Source organism: Sipha flava, unplaced genomic scaffold (assembly GCF_003268045.1).
Source record: "Sipha flava isolate LNK unplaced genomic scaffold, YSA_version1 127_pilon_pilon, whole genome shotgun sequence".
Taxonomy (NCBI): domain Eukaryota; kingdom Metazoa; phylum Arthropoda; class Insecta; order Hemiptera; family Aphididae; genus Sipha; species Sipha flava.
In genome coordinates, this window is record NW_020271753.1 from 519,848 (window position 1) to 544,965 (window position 25,118).

At 28.8% G+C, this 25,118-nt stretch overlaps 2 protein-coding genes across 2 annotated transcripts; one reads left to right on the forward strand and one right to left on the reverse strand.

The window, feature by feature from the left end:
- Positions 1–291: 291 nt before the first annotated feature.
- Positions 292–6,274, reverse strand: LOC112694351. The gene is made up of 8 exons (XM_025569790.1): positions 5,422–6,274; positions 2,424–2,533; positions 2,170–2,361; positions 1,909–2,070; positions 1,202–1,578; positions 972–1,137; positions 776–853; positions 292–650 (listed from the first exon to the last, which is right to left on the reverse strand). Exons 1-8 carry the CDS (start codon positions 5,897–5,899, stop codon positions 366–368), a joined length of 1,848 nt encoding a protein of 615 aa, XP_025425575.1. The 5' UTR covers positions 5,900–6,274; the 3' UTR covers positions 292–365.
- Positions 6,275–15,730: 9,456 nt separating this feature from the next.
- On the forward strand, positions 15,731–22,705 carry LOC112694352. Its single transcript, XM_025569791.1, has 6 exons — positions 15,731–16,232; positions 20,383–20,585; positions 21,334–21,397; positions 21,476–21,609; positions 22,081–22,207; positions 22,282–22,705. The coding sequence occupies exons 1-6, from the start codon at positions 16,134–16,136 to the stop codon at positions 22,669–22,671; spliced, it is 1,017 nt and encodes a 338-aa protein (XP_025425576.1). The 5' UTR covers positions 15,731–16,133; the 3' UTR covers positions 22,672–22,705.
- Positions 22,706–25,118: the final 2,413 nt, after the last annotated feature.

Below are 25,118 nucleotides of genomic sequence, written 5' to 3' on the forward strand. Positions count from 1 at the left end.
TTTTGGTACTTAGTTTTTAAAAACAAAAAAAAAAATTATAAAATTAAATATACAAATTTCACTTCAGTCAAATTATCCAAAAAAAAAATGGCTATTCAATTAAATTATGATTTTTATATATAAATAAAAAAAAACCATTATACATACTTAATAAAAATATATACAGACAAAATAAACCAATGATACTTAAACATAAATTATTAAGTTACAAAAATGACCAATACGTATGGATGTCAAATAATTAAAATAATAAAAAAACAATAGTTGTATTAATTTTTTTTTGTCTAGGAAAATAAAAAATAAAAAAACGAAAATTAATTTACAATACAAGTAAATATGTCATATTTTAAGGCTCAATATCATTATCAACATCTTCTTATTTTATATGGGTTTTCGTCTAGCAATGTTCCTTGGGTTATGCAGTCAAGAACCCACGTTTCATGAATCATCATATTGATCGCTAGTGGTGTATAACCAACCACTATATTAGCTTTATTCACATCTTTGGTACATTTACCACCACATGCACGCACCATTCGTTTTAAGTGATCAGCTGATGGATCACAAATGTTTGAAAAGTAAATACTACCGGCCTCATCAAATATGTGAAATTTTTCAGTTGGATCAAGAGTTGAATGAAATTGAAAATCCTTTAAAAAAAAAAAAAATTAAATAAATAAATAAAATTAATTAATGAAGTATACTTTTATTGTTTTCGACCAATTTTAATATTGGTTGTATGTATAAAAAAAAATATATACTACTTAAGGTTTACCTTAACAGGACTTGATAAACCAGATATTGAATAATCTGAATGAGACAACCATTTGCCTATTTTGAGAGATTCATGTACCTAATAAACAAATCAATAAACACATTTCATTATATAACCAAGTCAGGATAACTCAAATTACAATGTATGTCCGTTTAAATGGAATTCAATACTGATTATATTTGAAAGTATTATTTACCCAATTTTCGGAAACTATGTTACATCCATAAGCCATTGCATATACCATATTTAATGTTCGATCTGTCTGTGATTTAGTAATTAAATGAATAGTTTTACGTTCCACATTAGTTTGAAAAGTAAATGTGCCCAGGCTTTGTATGGATAGCTTCAATGTTTTTATTTCCCTGTTGAAAGAAACTTTGTTAGTAAAATATATGTAAAAACTTTTCAAATAAAAGATTATCTTACTCTTTAGTAAATCCAGTACACGCAATCCCCTTAATTTTTCTAGTTGGTTTTTTTATACGTGTGATTTGTGAAAGCGATGGAATATCAGTCATAAGGCTCGTGTTATTTAAATCATTATCTGAACTGAATAATAGTCTACGTAACCGTTGTCTAGCTTGAAGGTTTAATTTCATGTGATTTTCCATTCCAATCAAATTACTGTTAATTTCTGAGGGTGTTTTATTTTTTGTTTCTTCAGGGATTACATACTTTCTTAATATTTTTATAGACAGAGGTAGATAACATTCAGGGACTACTTCTGTATCAAAAGTGCTACTGTGGTCTGGGTCGTTTAACATACTGTATAAATGTTCTGATAATCCGTCCGTAATTTTATTCTGAATACAAAAATAAAAATTAAATGAACATCAAAAAAAAAATGAATCATGATATTTAATAATAATACAACCTAAACCTACAATTAATGTATACAGAATAACGACAGAAATAATTTTTTAAATTGTAATGTATCACTACTAATGTCCTCATATTATTTTTTAGTAATGAGAACAATGTTCGTTTTTATCATCTGTTTTAGTACTGTGTATAATGCTAGCATTAATAAACTAATAACCACTTCAAACTCTGAACTTTTTTTAAAATTAATTTTTTTCATGTAGTGTCTAACTAAAATTTTTATGATTATATCAAAATGTCATGTTACTTACTGGATTTTTTACAGGTGTTTTTAGTTTAGGGGTTTTTAAAGTTTTTTCGAATCTCTCTCTGCAAGCATCAATTCGTTCCGAAAGTTCAGTAAACATGGTTCTTGGTTTGATTTTACTTTCGTTATTACTTTGTCCTATTGATTTATCATGCTCCTTGCAATTCTGAAAAAATAAATTAATGAAGTCAATGCTATGGTTTTATAATAAATATAAAGTTTATATACAAGTTAACTTTAAAAAAAAAAATTAAAATAAACTTACTGGAATAATAAAACTCTTTTCTTGTACCTTAATATATCTTTCCATATCAACAGGTGGAAAGAGGGAAGGATCCATCATTTTCTCGGCTAAATTACTATATCTAACCCATTTTTCTGTTACCATAGGAATTTTACGTTCAATCGCTGTTTTATACGTTTCAAGAGAACCATCATGAAACAATACATGTGTTACCTTCAAAAAAAAAAATAGTTAACTTAAAAACTAGTGTTAAATTAAAAAATTTTAATAATTACTTTGTAATTAAATGTATTTTCAACTTTAGCTCCAAGTTTATTGAGGAGTTTAATAATATCCAAAACTAGTTGATCATTTTTAATTTTATAGTCCATAAATGCAACAACTCCTAAATTACAAAAAGTAATAACATAAAACATATTTATAAATATATAAAAATAATAAAACATTTAGATTCAATTTTATATAATTTGAATGTATAAATAAAAAAATGCTTAGTCCAGATTATTATATTTATAAAGTACGATCGGTTTTCAATTAAAAATTAATCGTCAGATATATACATAATCAATAATAAACATAGGGTTACATGTGATCGTATGTAATAGAGACAAGGGTTGGGCGTTTCATGTGATAAGAAAATTTCAATGAGGCTAAAAGGTAAATTTAACTAAGATGTAGTGGGACCTACTATGCTATAAGGTTAGGAGTGTTGGGCTTTTGACAGGAGAATAGAACATAGTATCAGTGTTGCAGAAATAAGTAACCGGTTGTACTTTACAAATACAATAAAATATAATTATATAATAAAATATATTTTTTGATTTATATATATATATATATATCTTTGATGGGTGGTCAAAAGGAGTTAAGTCATGTTTTGTTAAAAATCATGTTTTAACTTTATATTTGACAAAAAAAATCTCGATTTTTGGTATAAACAAGTTATGTCACCAATTAATCTGGTTATTGTGAATGTGATGTGTATTAAAGATATGTTCCAAATTTTAATTTCTATTAAGATCTTAAAGAGTTATGTCAATTTATATTGTTCTGATTTATAAATACAATACAATTTTAAGATATTATTGGATTAAATAAACTTAATCATTTCAATTTAAATATAATCAATTTAATTTTAAAATCAATTGACGTTAAGTCATTTAAAATAGATATTATAAGCTCCTTAATTAAAAAAGAAAATATTAATTTTGCACTATGTTAAACTATAATCTTATTATAAAATCTTTATCATACTATATTTTTATAGATTGAAATGTTTTGTATCCCATGACCATAATAATAGATTATAAACCATACATGCAAACAAGCACTTTTGATAATAGCTGATAGTGCTTTTAGATCTGTTATATTATTATAATTTTTTGTATTTTTTTTTTTGTATTTAATTACTATATTAAGTTTTATTTTGCCTTGAATCATATTATTATAATCTTGTATTAAGAAAAAAGGACGAAAAAGGAAAAAAATTTATATGGAATGATTTTCAGTGGTTAAAATATGATTCAAATTTTTGATGTATTACATATAAAAAATCAGTAATTGAAGAAGAGGATTTCGACTATTTATCACTACGTCGTCAAGGAAAGCAATTTAGAATGGAAAAACTTACTGTTGTTCGAGCATACAATAAACTACTTCCTATATCTAGTGAAAGTAAAAAAGATTTATTAGATCTTCTACTTCTTATCCCATCAATATACCACTCATTTTATAAAAATTTAAGGTGTACAGATCAAGCAGATATTGATCCAGATCTGATAGATAATACAGTATAATACTTATATTATGTTGCTAAAATTAAATGGTTTTTATTAAGAAGTTATTACTATTTTTTATAATACAGTAATAATTAATAATACTGTTTAAATAGCTGTTATTTTATGTAGTTAAATATGTTTACTAAGAAGTTAATACTATTTTTTTAATACAGTTATGTAGTATTATTAATTTTAATTAATATACAGCTATTATTTTTTGTAAAAAGTTGTTACTATTTTTTATAATACAGAAATAATACTGTTAAAATGTAAATAATTTAGTGTAATGCAAATTATAATAAAAATATTTGATGTTATTTAATTAATAATAATAAATTGTGATTTTTTTTTTTTATCTAAATGAAACATATTATTCTTTCCTCTTCTGAATCTCTAAAAAGGAATCCAAAATTAATGTCTTACTACTTTCACATACTTATTTTCATTAAAATTGCTATTTAAGAACGAACTTTACATTTCTTATTATTTCATTTTTTCTTTACATTGAAATAACGAGTAACTTAAGTCAAACATTTTTTTTTAAATATGATCATAAGGAGTCAAGTTTTGGTCAAAATAATATAAGTCAATTTTCTAAAAAGTGAGTTTGAGTGAAGTACACAAAAAGTATAAAAATCAAATTTTTTTCATAACTTTGAAAACAAAACTTAAAATTAAAAGTATATATTGGTTTGGTATGGGTATAACAAAGTTGATTGATGTAATGAATATCTGATTTAGGAAAAAATTTCAAACTTTTATTAAAGCCTACTGAAAAATCATAATTTATGATTTAACACCTTTTGACCGCGCACCAAAGATATATAATATTGATAATGTCGTACACATATTAGTTTAAACTATAATTGGTACAAAATAATTAGGTCAGACAACAATGTTGACTTGAATTAAATTACTTTAAATACTATATTCAACAAGCATTTTAATAAGAGTAAAAAAGTTTAATAATTATCCAATAGGTGGTACTTTTCTGTTGTTCTGACTACTGGCTGATGCCGTGACTATCGCTGGTCTAATTTCATTATCTAGACTATACGTATCAGTCAATCTCCATCATCAGCACTGTTAAACAATAATATTAGTCGTCTCTAACTGATGTTCAAATTTATTATTTTAGTTATATTTCAGTATTTATTATTGTGAATATATTTTTGGAATTTACTGAATAGTGAAAAAGATACCGTTGAATTATTTTAAGAGAAGAGTTTACTTCTCAGATATACTGTCAATGTGAAAATGGTTATAAAAAAAAAATTATACACCAGGGATAATGATGTTTGTAGATAATGATTTTATGTTTTATACATATTATGAAGACCCTCTTCTGTGATAATAAACGCTATAGTATAATATATATTGTATTAATTGTATAAATGATAAATTAATGTTGGTCGAGGAGGTAGTCGGGATAACAGAAAAGTACTATCCAATATATAAATATTATCTAAAAAGTTGTAGTTAAATAAAAATTTACCTTTTAAGATTTCAGAAGACTCTTTTTCATTTTTACTATAGTTTAAATTTGAAATGGATTCATCTAATCGTTGTACACCACTGACATTTAGACTTCCGGTAGATAAAGCCGATACATCACTTGCCTTTTTGGTGATACCCATTGAGACATTCATGTCTTTTGTGATCCTTTGTGGTAGTGGTTTTTTCAATGAATTACTTGATACAATATTCTTCTTCGGTTTTCTCTTGATTTTAGTAACCAATGTTTTTTGGTTCGATTCGGTTTTGGATGCCGAAGTATTACGCTCGACAGTTGGAATAACTGCACCGAATAAATCGGTGTATTGTTCGGACGACTGCGCGTCTTCGATCATTTTCATTTGAGAATCAAATGAGTCGAAGATATCAACATCGCATGGCTCCGACGACAAAATACACTTCTTGGGCGGGGATCGTTTTCTATCTTTACGAGGGTATGGGGTTCGATGTTCAGACATAGTAGCAGTAAGTAATTAACGAATTAACACGATATTCGAACAGACAAAAAAGAATTACAACTGTAAACGACGGTCGAAAATCAAATGAGTACCAGTACATTTAGCATTGATAAGAATATGGTTCGAAGCGCGTCTCGTTTTCGTAGCTATGGCGTAGTTGAAAATGTTAGGTTAGGTTATATCGCTCTACCGCGTGTTTCTCGAAATAAGAGACGGTATACTCGGTATCATGACCAGTCGCGCATTCAAAACAACTTCCCCCACCGCACCGCTTGCCATCGAGGCAGTTACCGGTTTTGTATACGGAACGCCTCATGCGTCAACAGAGACGACGTGCACGTGTTTATAAAACAACGAAACTCACTTCACCATGCTGCACATATATATATTTATTTATTTAAATACACATATATATTTTACGACTTCGCGGCGTTGCAAGACACACGTCGCGGAAGTAATACACCTCTATCGCCCTACCACGCTGTATAATTATTTTATATACTTATTATTCCAACTTAAAATGCCTCTTCTTTCTGTTAAAATACTATTTCTCTGGCACTTTGTAAATTTAAAATTCAAGCTCTTCAAAACTTTCCGTTAGGAGTATATATTATCTTCCGTGGGGAAATAAATATTGCAGCTTCCTCATCAGACATATTTCACGGAGTAACTAACGAACGCGTACAGATAACAATTAAATAAGCGCATATAGAGAAAAATCAAATGAGAGCGTACGCAGCAAAATCATACGAGCGCGTACACTGTTCAGAACAGTAATAAAAGGGCTAACCACTACAGCACAGTGTATGCAGTTCACATTTGGAACAGCGCTGTATAACTGTGAACAGATATTTGGGGAACCAATGAAAAATCGCCTGCTCGTTACGGACGCTAAACAGTCGGCCGTCTGGTCATGATCTTAAAAATCTTAAAGCCACGTCCAAACCAAAAAACATTTGTCGGTGACAAAATATTTCTTTAAATGTCACCGACAACATTTAAAAACAAGCGCGTCCACACCAAAGCAACATATTTGATAAAAATTTTCGTCTTGGACAAAATGTAGAACGAAAACGACTTGGCGATTGCCGTATCTGCTTGTGTAATTTTAGTTTAGAAGCAAAAAAGGCTTCTGAAAAAAGATATTGGGTTCGTCTTAATCTCTTAGCAAAGCAAAAATATAGTGGTGTGATGATACGGCGCGTAACCCACTATCACACGTTACCAACTATCACCCCGTGGTGTGTATTATATTATAGTCAAATTATTTTATACATGTTCCCTATCAATGTAAAGATTGTTAAACCTGTTGTGCGAGCTTCGACGGTTACGACGATCGCTCCGTCGAGCTTTGCTTACTCTCGCCACCGATCCGTCGACCGAATCTGATGTCCGTAATTTTTTATGTACCGCCGTCTATTACGCCATTTTGTTCCGTTTTTGTATATCTATTTTATATACCCGTTCCTTCGAACGAATTGTTTATTATTATATTACTCCGTCGAGTTTTTTTGTTTATTATACGTATTTAACATTTTTATAAATAACACCGCCTTCGTGTACTTTTATTTCAATTACCCTTTTGATAGTCATTTGTGGTGAGTGGTTCACACCAACCACACATGCCGACACCTCACAGTGGTTATGATTTAATGACTGATCTTAAACGTGATGAAATTGGTCTACCTGGAGAATTGAGGTATAAGTAATGAATACAAAAATAAAATAAAATAAAAATATGCATTACGTGTAGGCGGACGAGGCAAAACTGAACAAAAACCAAATAAATAAATAAAATATGATGAATTTACTGAATGTTGATCGACAGAATTTGACCGGTCTGGACGTGCCAATTCATTGTCAGCGACAATGTTTATAAACTTTGTCGAATTTTCCCATGTCGGATGGAAAACAAAAATTTGTCGATAACAATGTCGCCGATACAATTGTTGTACCATAATAATAATAACAAAAAATTATTAATAACAAATTATATAGAGAATAAAGATAATGAAATAACTGTCGTGGACCGGTGGGAGGCACGACGCACAATTTAATAATAATAAAAAGGAATAATAAACACAACGCGGTTGACGAGTTGGTAAGTACGAGTGGGCCGTATATTAACGGGCGTGAGCACTTAAAAATAATAATTATAATATTGATCAACACGATCGTGCGCAATGTGGCGAACACCGAATAACAAAAAATTATAATAATAAAACAAAAGAAATCACGTTACGGTCTGTAGTCGCAAAAAGATGAAGTTAATTCGTAAAGACGCAAAGTGGCGATGTGACCAGGCGAAGAGTTGACGAACATCGGCTCATCGTTCCGCCGACACTTGCCTTCGGCGGTGCCGATGCCCCGCTCTCCCCGCTCCTTAAGGAAGGTGCGGGGTGCGACGCGTCGGTATCGTGATCCGCGAACTATCGGCTGATTAGGAGACTATAAATACGGTCGGCGGCGCGCCGCTATGGTGAACGGTCGTCGCCGGGTCCGCGTCATAACAAAAAGCAGTTTCGATGCAGAATATAATAATGTTGATTTATGAAATAAATAGTTAAACAAAAAAGTGAGATCCGTATTGGCATTAGACATCATCAGGATTGCCAACTATTCAGTTTAGAAAATCGGGCCTTTTTTTCCAACATAAGAAAATTTTCTTCCGGTTTTAATATATTAAAGGCAATCATATCTGGCATAACATATTATAAGATATAAGTATACAACACAGATATTTTTTTACTGTATGGTGTATGTATATAATAAACTTTATTAATATAAATTGTATTATGAACATAATGATTAATAAAATAATAATAATAATGATAATTATAAAATATTTTAGACGAAATGTTTAATTAAAAAAAGTAATATTAATTATAAACTGTACATTATTTATTTATCTAATTTTATTTTTTCTGGCTCTTCACGGTGTTCAAAAAAGCAGTATCTTCTTTTACCAAGTTCACAAAATCAATACAGGAACTATTTTTAGAAGGCAATATATTTAATGATATCATTAATTCACTTTTTATCAGGTCCACTGATCAACGATTTCTAAAATTTGTCTATTGGTATACTTAGAATAAATTCTAATAACATTCCAAAATTTTTTAATTTCTGAATTGATTAAAGTTCTAACCATTTTTCGTATTGTTATTCGTATTTATGGTGCTGCACATCTGATTTATCACCATGAGATATTAAAAAGTCTTTCTTACATACCTTACAATTACCATACAAATTGTTAATTTCTGATTTTTGAAACCTTTGAAAAATGTTTGAAAATGTTTGTTATTATTATTAACCTGAACAAAATCGCTATTGCACTGTATAATGATATGCAGTCTTATACTTTCAAATAGAAATGATCGTCATTGGTCGGAAACTTCCTTACCGAATTCATTAACATATGTCGTTTCGAACTAATATATTTGATTTCGACGTTTTTACTCTCGGCATATTGAACTTATAAATCACATGAAAAAACACCACCCGACGAAACAACGAATACCAAGACTACGACGATGGGCGTACTAATTGGTTACGAATTCAGTAATACTTGTCGAAGCCTAGCTATGATGAAATTGTTATCAACGATAACTTGTCCCTGTGTATGGTGTAATAAAAATAATAATTCATAATAGGTACATAATGGTGATAATTTTCGGGGAAAAGCCAAGGTATGATAAAATATATGGTACTATATATAATTTATTATTCGTACCATCGGCAATTTGCCGAAGTCTCTTGCAAATCACAATTTTCGTTCATTTTAAGGTACGGTTTCCAAGACGCGACAACTTGTCGCGACGTTTTTTGGATAGAGTAGTTTCCAAGACGCGAAAAGTCGCAGTGACACAACTGATATTCGGGGGGGTCGGAGCCAGTACAGTTTTAATACACAAAAACATGTCTTACAGGAAAAACTCTCACGCCCTATAGAATTGTCGAATTTTGTTAATTTTTTTATTATTCAAAAGAAGAAAACAGGTCGGATTCGCAGGTCGGATCAAAACGAAATTTTTAAAATTATAATTAAGGAATCTAAAATATGCATTCCAATAATGCACAATATTTGCTTTTTTTCAAATGTAATTTTCTAGCACTGTTCAAAGTAAAATGAAAATTCGGGCTTTGATCCGACCTGCAAAATGTTCTCATTTTTCAGAAAAAAATTTTTTTTATCAAAATGCGACAAATAATTGTGACGTGAGAGTTTTTCCCGTAAAAGCATTTTTGTTCATCCTAAACAGTGCTTCGAAAAATAGTGACCAAAGTCAATCACTGACTTGTGCGTGCGCGTACGTAAATATCCTTATCTGTGCATTTGTCAACGCACACAACCAGTATAAATTGCGTATCGCAGTTCCCGGATAAAATTAAAAATAATTTGCTGTTGACGATACCGTGTTGTATATTATATTCGGAATAAAGGCGCGTTTACACGGTGACAGTACAGTCATGACAGCACTGTCGTATAGTAATGCGACAGCTACTGTCACATGAAGATGAGCGTTTACACGGTGACAATAATTGTCATAACAAATATTGTGTTTCGTGCGATAGCTAATTAAAATTGACTAACAGTGTCACTAGTTTATTTTATTATTCACTTTATTATAATTTATAATTAACTGATTCACTTATTGTTTTAATTTTGCCTATTCTTAAAGTCAGGTATACATTTATCCCATAAACAAGGATGTTCTTCGTAATATTTTAGAAATTGAATAGTATCAAAAACCATTTTGAATTATAATTTCATTTATATAATTTTCAATTAATTATTATAATTAGATATATATTATTATTTAAACATTTAAATTAATTGAATAAAAACTGTAGGTATATGTAATAATAAGTAATAATTGATAACAACAATACAAAAATCGTACTACGGTAGTAGTTGACAGTGTGGTAGTCACTGTTTACGCGATAGAAGTGGCTGTCACACTGTCAGCTAGTTACTGTCTACTATCTAGCAGAGCTAGATAGTTCGACAGCTGGCAGTTGACAGTGTGGCAGCAACTGTCATTATGTTTACACGACGACAGTCTTACGACAGCGACTATCATGACGGCGACTGTCGAGTGCTACTGTCATCGTGTAAACGCGCCTTAAGAACAAGCTTCGGCGGCTGTTGTATTTTTCCGTACGACTATATCAGACCCCAGTACCATCAGTCGTTACTCGCGCACCATATCACATACGTTGGTCAGTCCGCGCTCTTGAAAACCAATTTCTTTTGTTCGATTGTTATTCCCTATATTATTTTGTTTTACCCGAAGTAATAAATACGTAAAACAAATTCCTATAATTTAATTATTTACACTTTATTATAATAATAAAAAAAATAGTAACCGTTTATCAGTTCCAAATTATAACAGCCGTCCATTATACATTTGTATATATTATTATTATTGTAAAAATGTATCTAAATAAAATATAAACTAGTGTATGATAATAATTCACGACTAATAATTACAATAATAATAGTTTAAAAAATTTCCATTTATTTTAAAATTGTAGGATTTACAATTTCTTGTAATAAATAACAATTATAAAACTCGACCAATTGTGTTTCCATTTTATCCTTCCAGAAGTCGTCATCACGCATTAATATTTCTACAAACAAAAACCATATTTAAACTATGAATTAAAAAAAAAGAGCATTTGGTTATAATATATTATTGTATATTATTACCTTTTGGAGTACAAACTACAAAATAACACGAGCATTTATTGGCTACTCTTAATTGCCCCTGAACCTGGTAATAATAATTATGGTTTTTGTCCAATTGCAGATCACCATTATTTTTTATTTTTAAAAATTTGATTTTTTTAGCCACAACTCCTTGTTGTGGTGTCATATCTTTACTAATATGTGGGCATTTTATTTCAATAATTTTATTATAATAATAATAATAATAATAATAAACACAATTCATAACAGTAATTCTATGAAACGATAACGCATGGACTAATAAAACGTATAATATACATAAATATACACATCGGATAATGTGCAGTCATTGTAGTTATCTAATTTTATCTTATTATAGCTCACGCACACTAATATCGATTTACATACTCACATTCATGCACGGTTGGTGCGCCGCCGATACAACATGTGAATTTAATTGCTTAAATTTTACTCCTTAATAAATGACCAGGTTAACCGACATACGTTTTTAAACCTGTTCAAGTGCGCACGTATTTTTCATATAATATAATATCATATCACAACGAATAGATATATTTTAAATAATAATAATATTCTTCTTACGCTATTATTATTATTAGAAGAAGAAAAACAACAAAAACAACAAATTTTAGTTACCTTATCGTGAAACATTAGAAAATCTATAAATTAATTATTTATACATCGAGACAGAGAATGATTGATGATGACCAAATGTCATATTTTTATAATTTGAATCTCCAAATCTCCAATATAGTATAGAAGTGTATTCTGAACTTCACGAATTAGAATTTCGTCTTCCGACACCGAGAAAATCAATGTTGACGCCATTGTAACTACAAACGTTTCAATAGTCATTGGATGTGTCGCGCCTTGGAAACTGTACATTTAAGAAGAAATTGTGAAAAATGCTCTTAAAACCAAGAAATGTAATAAAAACGTCAAAAAATGTCCTAAAAATACATTTAAGGTTAATTTTGTCAAGAAATGCAAACAAATGCGAAATAAAAATACTTTCAAATAATCAGTATCACGCAAAACAGTGGCGTATCCAGAATTTTTTTTGGAGGGGAGTTATAAAAAATGTAACTAAATTTTTTTTGAATTTTGTGTGTTTTTATTATAATCAATAGACAATATACATATACTAAACATTTTCGAGGGGGGGGGTATAACCCCCTAACCTCCCCTGGATACGCTACTGACATTTAATACTTACGGACCAACGTTTCAGAACATCCAAAAAAGAGATGACTTTGCATCAAAATCCCAACCATAATCATAATTATCATTATTATATTATCAATAATATTTATTCTACAGTAATATTTATACACGTAGGGATGTAATACATTATTATATAATTTCATATTTAGAAATATATATTGTACTATTTGATAGATGCTCAACTTTGATATTTCAATATAAACGAATAATGAATGCTTATCTATCCAAAAAAAAAAACATCTAGTTTTTCTTATTATCGTTCATTTTTAGGACGCCCCTTAAATTTATAATACTTTATACGCCCTTGGGCACTTACCCCATTTGCCCCTCCCCATTGGGACGGCTATGAGTCCACCTTTTGCGTAGGCATATAATAATATTCAACATCATACTGTTCTTTTTATTTAAAATATTAACTATTATCAAACTTGAATGTTTCGTGTTTATTTTTACTCTAATGGGTGAGTACTCTAGGGCGGGTTTAAGGGGGTGGCTAAGGGGGCATCAGTCCCCCCTTGGGACTAAGCTATCTATTTACAAAGTAAATTTTTATTATGTGTTGATAATTATAATAAAATATCGTCAATGGTCATTGATGAATATGGTACTTATTTTGTATATTTTTTTATAAATAAATAGCTCACTTTTGTTGTTAATTATATGTATTTACCTATATTTTAAAATGGTTTCAGATTAAAATTAATACCAATAATATAACTATTTAAACTTTGTCATTATTGTGAAAAAAATGAATTACTTATGAGGGACTCAAAAACATATTCTGTAATTTAAAATTTTATATAGATTTAAAGAACCAACTAACTAAATTCTTAAACCTCCATTAGCCCCTCCCATGGTTAGTGATAAAAGCCGCCCCTGTGAGTACTGAGTATGAAACAATAGTCTCATATTAAGATTATGTAAACAATAGGTTCCAACCAAAGGAGCACTCCAAAGGAGCAATAAATGTTGTCTAGTTAGTTCATTGGAGACTAGAGAAGTCATTTTTTGAATAGTTGCGGAAAAGAAAAATTGCAAAAAAAACAGCAATATTTAATGACTGCCGACTTTGATTTTTATTTTTTAATGTAATTCAAAAAGTAATAATCATAAGTAACTTGAAATGTTCACTAAATATTCATATGGATTTTCTTTAGAGGTGTTTTAAATTTTTAACGATTTTGGATTTTATCGCGGAAATAGATTTCATAAAAATAAAATTTTCTAACACATAACATTTTTTTGTGCTGCTCCGGTAAACTTTCGCTGGAAAGAGTAACTTCTCTAGTATATTATTACATTAAATTTTTAAATTTTACATAAGTATACATATTGGAATGTTTATCAACTTTTAACTACCAAAAATCGGCAGATTTCGTGATTTTTATCAACATTTCAAATTCAAATGCTTATTTTTAAAAATTGTGACTGTAGATTTTTGAGATTTTTTCACATGAGTAAAAACAATGTGTGGAAAACATTGTATCAAATTTTCAAAATTTTATGGCCAACCAAAATTTTTTATTGACGTTATACGAAAAAAAAATAGGACAACGGAGAAACGATCGCGGTGAAACGGTCGCGTCGAAATGTCTGAATCCGATATTATGAATTACCCACCGTTATGCCGGGTTTACATGCTGCGTAAGTACTTGTCATTAGTACTTGTCACTCGCACTTGCACGTTGCGTGTAAACAGAAAAAATAGTGTTTAGTATTAGTAAAACCGGGAGTGCGAGTGAATAAGAACGCTGTTCTATTTACTAACGATAAGTAGCTACCCCTCCCACGACTCTACTCGCGGTTGCAACTCGCAACGTGTGACCGTCCGATATAAGTGTTTAGTGACAAGTATCGGTAGCAGCACATGCGTATTTCGTTGGTTTTTTAATTTATTTATTTGCGTTTGTGCTGATTTTTTTATACTTATAAAAAGTTTAAAATTACTGAAAAATGGAGTTCAGAAACGACAATTAATTACCAAGGGTATCCCGTCTCAAAAACCATTTTCTAGTTCATAATAGTTTTTTTTTTCCGATTCGTTTTCAAGTTTTTGTATCAATGATGATATTATAACGTTGGCATAATGTTTAAACATTGTCTTTAAAAAAAGGCAAAGGTCCATCGTGACATTTGGTTCGCTACTACTTACTTGCTACTTACTAGGTATTCACGTGTGAACAATAATAGATAAGAATAGTACGAGTGGTTAGTGCGAGTGACAAGTACTACGCATCGTGTAAACCCGGCATTACCATTGTTTTTTGTATTTTTAGATCTTTTCTGAAAAAATACTGTTATTTCACTTGTTCGCTTCATCTTAACCACGTATTCACAAATCACAATTATATAAATTATAACTCGACTGTGACCGATCTCATCGGTTGTTGGTGGTAACCTAATGATTCTTGAAATAAATTAGATTATAAATCATTGTACAATCGCGATAATGCATTTGCTATTCTATTTTGGGTGTTGCGGTTAAATACTAAATCGTTTCCGTTAAATGTTAATTGTCTTCATGTTATCTTATTTTTATATACGTACTTCATATAAAATATATTAACTGCTACGTACATGGTACATGCAAATAAAACTTAGTTTACTGTATGCGTATCTTAAAATCATGTTTATTAAATATATTTGAGTTTTGTTTCTATATTCAACATAAAAATCAATATAGAAGACGGCCCATATATATTAGTCACCGGAACGTAAATCCTAGGAAAATGTCCATAGAGGTCATGCCTTCACGGAATTTTTCTCGTGGGGGGAGTTGCCCCCATGTGTTTGCCTCTATACTCCAATCGTTTATTATTAATCGTTGTGGTTGTATCGATAATGTGCATAGTTGTATATGTGCGCTGCAGCGGAACACGTGAAATGTTTTTGTTTTCGTTTATTTCTCGAATGACCCGTGCTCCCGTGAGCCGGTGTAATTTTTTATCAACGGTCCGTTCCGAGATTTAATCTATTCCGTGCTTGCAGCGACGGCCGTTATTGGTGAAGTACTAAAGCGTCGGTGTAATGTCGCGGAACCGGGTAAGGGTGCTGGTGGGGAATGTTGTCGACGCTTGACCCGCACGTACGAGTGTGCGCGGGATAACCGCGCGCGGTCACGTGCGCGATTTATTACGGTACCGCTGTAACCTCACAATCGCAAACGGTTTCGCTCGCGTCGTCGACCCTCCGGACCGCACAGTCGTGCTCGCCACGCCGAACCCTTCGTCACGTCCTCGTTTGCGGTCCGTCGTTCGTACGCGTTCCACCCGCCAATCGGACACCAGTGCCAGCGAGATGTCCGTCCACGACCGGTACCGCCGCGTCTACATCGACGACGAACTGTCCGCGTACGAACGGGCCAGATTGAAAAACATCAAGGACATATACGAACAGGTGAGCGGTGGCAGGTTCGCCCTTTCGAATCCCGCGTGCTCCGCGGAACGTCTGTTAAATTATAATAGTAATAATAATATTAATAATAATAATAATAATAATAATAATACTCGTATCTAAACGTTTTCCCGTTGTCGGTACTGCTGCGTCGGCGAATCAGTTGGTCCGCGGGATAACGCTGAAACGCGAGTCGGGTGTACCCGCGCGGCTTCCAAGGGACCTCTACGACCGATTTCTCAAATCGAAATTTGTTCCGTTTTTTATTTACAATTTTTTTTCTCGCCCTATCGTATTTTTTTAATTTACGTTGCTGGTTTCCAATTAAATATATTGCAGACATAGATATATTTATCGAGCACTTTTTTTCTATCGACTCCTCCGGTTGGTATTTGCATACATGGATTCAGATCACCCGTCCTTGAAAACAAAATACGTCTCTAATATAATGTTTCTTTTTATTAGTTTTTTTTTCAATCCATAATGATTTAGGAAACTAAAAATAATTCGACTATTTCAATATTATTAAGTGTGCGCTACCCTACATGTATTGTACTTTGACCTATCATTTATTGCGTTTAGTACATCTATTAATTTGGGCACAATATGATAATGTATTTTCAACTAAGGTTTTTTTTAGTCAGATGTCCATGACCGGTGTACTAGAGCACTTGTCTTATGTTCTACCAAAAGTAAGTTTTTCTGAATAGGTCATACAACAATTAATTGTTATGGGTATTGAGCTATATTGTTTTAATGCTTACCTATTACGTTGAAAGTTAAATAAAAATATGTAAACCTAAAATAGTTCACATTCATTTTATTATTGGCAGCCTAATGTTTCATATACTTACATATTTAAAAAAATTTATTTGTTTAAAATATTCATATACGTCTCTAATTAAGAAGAAAAAGTTGAGTTAATAAATTGCAAATAAAATTTAATAATAACATTACATGAAAATTACATGTAATTTTCTACCATCGCTTATGACTTAATTTTTTGTTTAATTTATTTATTATTTGTTCATTTAAATAAGCTTATATAAACTTTATAAAATCAATTTATAGTTTAAAATACCTAATATTTGTTAATTAATTAATTATTATTTAGTTGAATATTTTGCCTTTACATGTACGTAAACTTTAAATTAAGTTTATGTTATAAATAATACAGGCAACTTTCGATATAACGAATTTCAAAGAACCAAGTTCAGTATATCAAAAGTTAAATACATCAAAATGTTGTTATATCAAGAGCAGGGACGTCATTTCAACTTTTGAAAGGGTGGGGCAACTGTTTAAATTTGCTGACTTCATAATATTTAAAAAATTATGGTTACTTATATATTTAAATATTTAATATTTATGGACCATAGACTATCAATAAAATATTTTTTCGGAATAAAATATGTAAGGATTATTAATGAATATGATGTCATGAAGATAAACAAAGAACATGAAACGTTTCAATTTACCCAATTAAATAATAACATTAAAGATAGTAAAACATTAATTAGTTTGCTTATCCTATAGGCTGTAAGTTACCTATCAATAGGTTTATTGGAATAATAATATTAATCTAATTAAATAATTACTTAAAATTTTATTATTTGTATGTTTAATACTATTCAGAACTTATTTATAAAAACAAAAAAAATTGTATCTCAAATATAATGTACCGTGGTTTGAGGTGAGTAGGAACGATTTTAACGGTTTTTTATAGATTATGACTCAATTTTTATGGTATGAATATCACGAAAACGGTTTTATATAGATAACATATACAGAAATATATAATATACGAAAAATAAAATTATAAGGTTCGCGTAATAGCGATTATCATAAACCAGGGTGAAGCCAGTGTTTCCCAACTTTTAATAAACCGTGAACGTGTATTGAAAAGAGAATATAATCTGATTTCTGAGTACAAAATAGTAAATAAAAATTTACTATTTACCGATTTCAGCATTTGATCATCGGACAAAGAATTGCCGACTTTTTAACATTTTATAGAGTGAGGCATTTGCCGTAGTCTGCTCGCCCCCCCTCCAATGACGCCCCCGATGAAGAGTATAAACCAACAAAATTTATTGAAAGTTATTTAAATGAAAATTCAAATTTAAATTAACATGCTTTGTTGTAATGTTTACGACAAAGGCGTACAAATACGTATTCATGATCATTAAATAATATGTTGTTGCACAATTACTTACACATCGTCACCTCAGTTCAAGACTGCAAAAACTATTATTGAGTTATTTACTTGATATATTTTGCAAAATTACGACGATTTCGATTCTATAATGCAATAACTTTTAGTTGCATTATTTATCTCTAGGGGTCGTTTATTTCATTCTAGAACCAGTAGTTTCATAATTTGAGTTATTGCACTCTTGAACTGAGACGTCGATATATGCATACATAGTTGTATTTATAGTTAGTAAAATTGAATACAGACAAACAATTTGAGTCATTAATTACATATATATATGTATATTTACTTTTTTAAAAATCAGTAAATTCTTTGTGTATAGCCTCTTGTCTACTCAGTCTAACTACCCGGTCGATAGCATTGTACAAATTTAAAATATTACATAAAACACTATCATCGATATCATGATGATAATTTAAGACAGCGCAGAGACCTGATTTTGCTTCCTTCGGAGGTTACAATTACGTAACACGAATTATGTTACTAGTTATTTATATTTATCGATATGAATTTTATCTTATCGCATGATAATCGCCAAAAAAAAACTTAGTAATAGTAGGATATTTACTTTAGTTAATAGTTTTTCGTAATCACTAACACACGCAGTAGCGTAGATACAATTCTTTTCTGGGGGGGGGGGGGTGTTTAAGAGTAAGTTTTTAAGTGTTCGTAGTATATCTTAAAACGAGATCATATATAATATTACATTTAAAATAGTGTTATTATGTCCCGTATTAATGAAAATTATTTTGTTATTCAATTTTTAATATATACCTAATCATAGTAAAATCAAAATATTTTACTATAATATATAAATATTAATAAATAATAATCAAATATCATTAAAAAAAAATCTGTGGGGGGGTGGAAACCCCTTACACCCTCCTCGTAACTACGCCACTGAACACACGTGTATCATATATTAACGAAAATTAAAAATTCGTAATATTAAGATCTAAAATTGTAAACATTTATGACATTGTGAGAGCTTTGATCAAAAAACTTTGGGACAAAACTACATTCAATTTTTCATTATATCACAAGATTTTCCAGAGAACGATAATTTCATTCGCTGTATCTAGATTTTCGTTTCATAGAGCTTCATTATATCGGTAGTTGACTGTAAGTATGTGCAGTTTTGACAAACTAGAGTTAAAAGCTTGAAAAATATATTTTGAAAATGTATGTATTTTTTTATCATAACTTATTAATAGTTAATTTAATAATTTAATCTGTGTATCATGTCCTCAATTATTACTACTATTATACAGTGTGATCACTATTCAAGGCAACACTAAATATCTCAGGTGGATGTTCTTATATTGAAGTGAATATTTTAGAGGACCTAGGGGTACTTAAATACATATACTTAAATACACATTTATTCAAGATTCTCAAATTTTTAACACTTACGGTGTGCGCATGCATAATACAACTTACATTTTTTTAAATGGGAACACTACTTTTTTTTTACATATTCGGATAGATTTTTTTTTTAAACATTTTTTGTCTTATAAATTTTTTTTCTATTTACAAAATTGAACAAGTTAGATTAAGTCAAAATTTGAATTTAGGCATAATTCGTATACTAATAGAATAATCGTGAACTAAAAATTATATTTGTAATTATTTCACACTTATTTTGTTATTTACAAGGGTTATAAATAGAAATTCCATTATTAATTATTTGTAAACAAATAAAGTAAATTAAACATTTATCAGGCATTTTTTTTTATTATTATTTACAGTGGTTATAAATGAATATTCCATTAAACAAGATTAGGCAACTTATATTTTAAAAATAAAACTAAATGTGTTAATTTGTGTTAAGAACTACTGAAAGTTTAAAAAAATGTATAATTTTATATACATTATTTGTTTAATTATATAATTGATTTGTTGAGTATTGAATCTTAATATTATTTAATTATTTAACAGTTTGGTGAGTTATTTGAAAATGTTCAGAAGTCTGCTGAAGTGTTGCAAACAGCAACAAAAAGTACTTCGGCACCAGTAAAATCTGAAGTGAAGACCAACGGTAGAGTTCATAACCGAAATTGGCAACGATTCAAATTAGGCTCTAAACCAAAATTACTATTAAATGATAGTGTTCGCCAATCATCTAGACTGGGTTGTAAAAGGTATTTTATATTTTAGAAAATAATTTTTTGAAATTTTAATTGCCATAATCGTATTTAAAATGTTCACTGTTATTATGAACTCCTGAGTATTTATAATTAACGTTATTCGAAAACGGAGCATTACGATTATGTTTTGTCATCGCGTCGCGACAGTAAGAAATGCTTACATAGAATTTTACGGGATTCCACGCACGTATCATAGCAAACATAGAGATCAATTAATCGTATTTCAACAGCTAATGTGTGAGATTGTCATTCATCATATAACTATTATTCTTTTTAATCTTTTAACTTTTTTTCGTGTGTTATTCATTTTTTGATTTTTTGTGATTTTATTCATAACACTACTTTACAGAATTACAATATAACTCATCACAATAGTTTATTAATATATTAATTAAATTGCTTAAAAGAAAAAACATGATATATTCAATTTAATTTGGCAGATTCAATATTAATATACAATAAATATTTATTATATATTATTATTTACTATTATTTATTTAATTAAATTTCAATATACATTAAGCAATTAAACCTAAAAAATGTAGGTTGATTACAATCGGTAATAATTTTTTTTTTTATTTACTTAAACTAACTAACTGTATTTTATAATTTATTAGTTATGAACAATGTAAACACTTTCAAAATTGTCAAGTTAAAAATTTGAAAGTTACCTAAATTATGTTCTAAAAAATCAAGTTTTGTGAAATTTAATAGGTAATTATTTTTTATTTTGTTATTGTAGAAAACCAATAAAATATAATGACTTAAGTGATAATGATGATGAACCAAAAAAAAAGAAAAGAACTGTATGTATTAATCATTATGATATATAGTTATTAGTGATATTAAATTGTATGCTTAATTATAATTAAATATGTATGCAGTCTTCAAAAAAAATTTGTAAAGGAAGAAAAATATTGTTAGTATCAGACGTGACACAAGAAATGCTTAATAATATTGCATATAAAACATCAGGAAAAATTCTAAGCGATAATGGTACTACGTGTCATCAGTGCAGGTATTATTTATTTTAATATTAATCAAAATACAATTTGTATAATATTTGAAGAAAATTTATAATTATTGTTTAATTTAACTAAATTACTTATAATTTAAACAATATACAATGTAGAATCTCAATGGAGTCTGAAAAGTATTATCCAATTGTTAATTTATGTTATTAAATTAATTCATAGTGTGATTTTTCTTTTTTCCAAACATAAAAAATTCCGTTTTTAATTCTCTATAAACTTTTATTATAATTATTTTTTATTTCATATATGTAATACATTTATAAATATATTGTTATTATTTTGTTGCAAACTTTCTTTTTTTCAAATTTCTGAAAAACTTTTAAATTATTACTTAAACATTTTTGTAACTTACCTTAATTTTTTACTTTCTAATAAGCATTAATCTTACTGTTACTATTACTGCTATAATTTTTTAGTATAAAATTGAACTAAAGTTTTACTTATTCAACCTTTAGGCAGAAAACTTTGGATCAAAAATCATGCTGTAGAAACAAGTTATGTGTTGGTGTTCGTGGAATGTTTTGCGGGTTCTGTCTAGGAAATCGTTATGGTGAAGATGTTGCTGATGTTTTACAAAATCCAGTAATTTTTAAATTATAATTATGTTTGATATATATATTGTTAATTTTAAATTAAATTTATTATTTGTTTTAAAGAATTGGACTTGTCCTGTTTGTCGCAATGACTGTAATTGTAGTATATGCAGACGTAAACGAGGTCAAGGACCAACTGGACCAATGGTGCAACTAGCTACTGCTTATGGATACAAGTCTGTTAAGCATTATTTATATGAGAAGGAAAATAAGTTTAGTGAAAACCTTGTATCTGAGAATGTTAACTTAAATGACTTTAATCCAGTTGAGCAAGGGTTTACTGATGACATTAAATCAGGAAATCAAATTCCCTATGAACAGTTAGACAAACTTATAAACAATGATTTTGTCGAGGTAAAAATAAAACAAGACTCTCCTGAAATGATTCTTAACAGATTGTATCAGGAGCTTTATTCAAAAGAGGACGATTTTGAAGAATTTGAACTTCATTAAAACATTGTTATTTTTACAAAAAAAAAAAAAAAAACTATTAAAATACTAGAGTCATAAAACTATATGAAAATAAGATTATATTCCTTGCATATTAATTATATAACAATTTAAATGGAAAAATTTATTTCTTGTTATTTATCTTTTTATGTATTGGTATGTATTGTATGCTTGGTTATTGTTTTTTTTTGATACTTGATGATTTTTAGTCCATTTAAGTTCCATGGTTTATATAAAAAATATTTTATTATATTTGATTTTTTTCTCTTTTTTAATATACTTATTTAATTTTGTTATCATATTATATACATTCATATTTCTGGAAACTCAAAGATTGAGTTACATGATTTGTATTAACCTATTTTTATTAAATATGTTTTCTTTATGACTTGCACAATTCAAGATTTTGTTTTAATTATTATGGAGAAACTCAAGGAAAGAATTTCTTTATATTATAATGTACATTCAATTTTCTGAGTTATCTATGTTTGAGTTCGGTGATTTTTTATTAATGGTACCATTTTTTATTTTTTTTTTTGTCCTATATTTTATACTCAAGTTTATATTTTGTATAATTACTTAAAAACTAAAATAAAATAATTTGATTATTTGCAAGTTATTTGCACTTTTTCATTCATTTTTTTTCTTTAAACACTATTATTTTGTTATGTGATTTTTAAAAATTACGACTATTTTATTTTATATATAACTTTTCTTTTAATATTATATATATGAGTTTTGATTTGGTCTTTACCTTCACATTTTTTGAAGCATTAGTATAAAAAAAATATTGTTACATTTTGTATTAAGAATATTTGTCTGTTGTGCGACCATTTGATAATATTATTTTATTTTTTATATTTAAAAACTAAATTTAAAAAGATAACTTTATAATTTTTCAAAATAATTACTAATAAATAGTGATTTGAAATTAATTGTAATATTGAAAACTATATATATCAATGTTCAGAAGAAGAAAAAGCTGTGTTTTTTTAAATTTTTAAATTTATTAATGTATTCCTTTTGTTTTCTGTACGATCTCGACTAGTTGGAATACTCCGATCATCACCAAATAAAAGGTAAAATGTAGTTTATAGGTTTTAGTTGATACGTTTAAGAAGTAATTTTTTAATTTATCAGCAGAATAATTGAGGAAAATGGAATAATACTTCAACTCTCGCCACTAATAACTGCATATTATTTTATTGTACATTATTTTCTTCGAGACAACATGATTTTGACTAAAAAAATTGTTATGATCCTCACAATCATGCGAGATTTCTAATACCAAATGTTGTCTAGTTAGGTACTTAGAAAAAAAGTAATTTTATAAATATCCTAACAGTTTTCTAAATAATTGCTAAAAAGGTATAAGAATATGACAACATTTATGGTATATCGTTTTCCGACAAAATCAAATTTTAGTTTTCATCTTTTCTAAAAATTAATTATTATAGAGACATGAAATGTACAAACGGTTTCAAATTTAAAAGACTAATACAAAAATCACCAATTTCACACAACCTAGAAATTTAGCCATTTTTTGTACTGTTACTGTTTTCAATTTCTTAATAACTATGTACAATTTTTAATATTTTATTAATAAGATTATATTCAGGAGTAGCAACATATTTTTTTTAAATGATTTTTCATTGAAAATTAAAATTGCTACATGGTTCTATAAAAATTAATTTTGTTTGCTTATTTAAATTTATTAAATATAACAATTTTACTTGTTACATTTATAGAAGGTATAGTTTAACTTTAATTTTCATGTTTTATAGAAATATGCATATGTTAAACAGTCAAAATGAATATGTTAATATTTTATGTAGTACCAAGTTGTATAGTTTACAATTTACCTATTTTGAAGTACGTTATTCGGGACGCTGATTATGAGTAAAAAACCTAAAACGTGTTGGTACTGTTTTTGGAGGGCTGCTATGCAATATTCTTTTTTTTTCCAAAGAATTAGATATGCAGTCAGTCTGTTTATTTGGCGAATGGTTAAGTGACGTTCACGAAAACCGAATTGGGTTTGTGGTATAACTGATACGTCATTTAAAAAAAAAGAAATCCGTTTAATACTAACTTTTCACAAAGCTTATCGAAAAGTGGTAGAAGATTTATGGGTCGATATAATAACGGATTATCGAGGGTTTTACCTTATTTTAGAATTAAGGTGATAACTGAGATTTTCTATTGAAGGGGAAAATGGGAGAGTCTTATGATAGTGTTTAATATGTGCGAAAATTGCTATAATTATAACTTTAGAGCTACTTCTGCCGTAATTAAGTCCAGACCGGGAGATTTTTTTGAGGCGAAATAGGCTTAGGTGCACGATAAAGTGGTAGTAAGGGAGTTCACAATATAATCTTCAAATATGATAATATTGATGTCGTGATGAGTTTTTTGTAACAATAAATAAAAACATTTGATTATGATTTTTT

Excerpts from the sequence above, each read along its gene's own strand:
- LOC112694352 (XM_025569791.1), top strand. The coding sequence starts at position 16,134 with ATGTCCGTCCACGACCGGTACCGCCGCGTCTACATCGACGACGAACTG. Across the intron at positions 16,233-20,382 it reads TCAAGGACATATACGAACAG|TTTGGTGAGTTATTTGAAAA; the intron begins GTGAGCGGTGGC and ends ATTATTTAACAG. Across the intron at positions 21,610-22,080 it reads ACTACGTGTCATCAGTGCAG|GCAGAAAACTTTGGATCAAA; the intron begins GTATTATTTATT and ends TTCAACCTTTAG.
- LOC112694351 (XM_025569790.1), bottom strand. The coding sequence starts at position 5,899 with ATGTCTGAACATCGAACCCCATACCCTCGTAAAGATAGAAAACGATCC. Across the intron at positions 2,362-2,423 it reads AAAATACATTTAATTACAAA|GTAACACATGTATTGTTTCA; the intron begins GTAATTATTAAA and ends TTTTTTTTGAAG. Across the intron at positions 2,071-2,169 it reads AAAAGAGTTTTATTATTCCA|AATTGCAAGGAGCATGATAA; the intron begins GTAAGTTTATTT and ends TTATTTTTTCAG.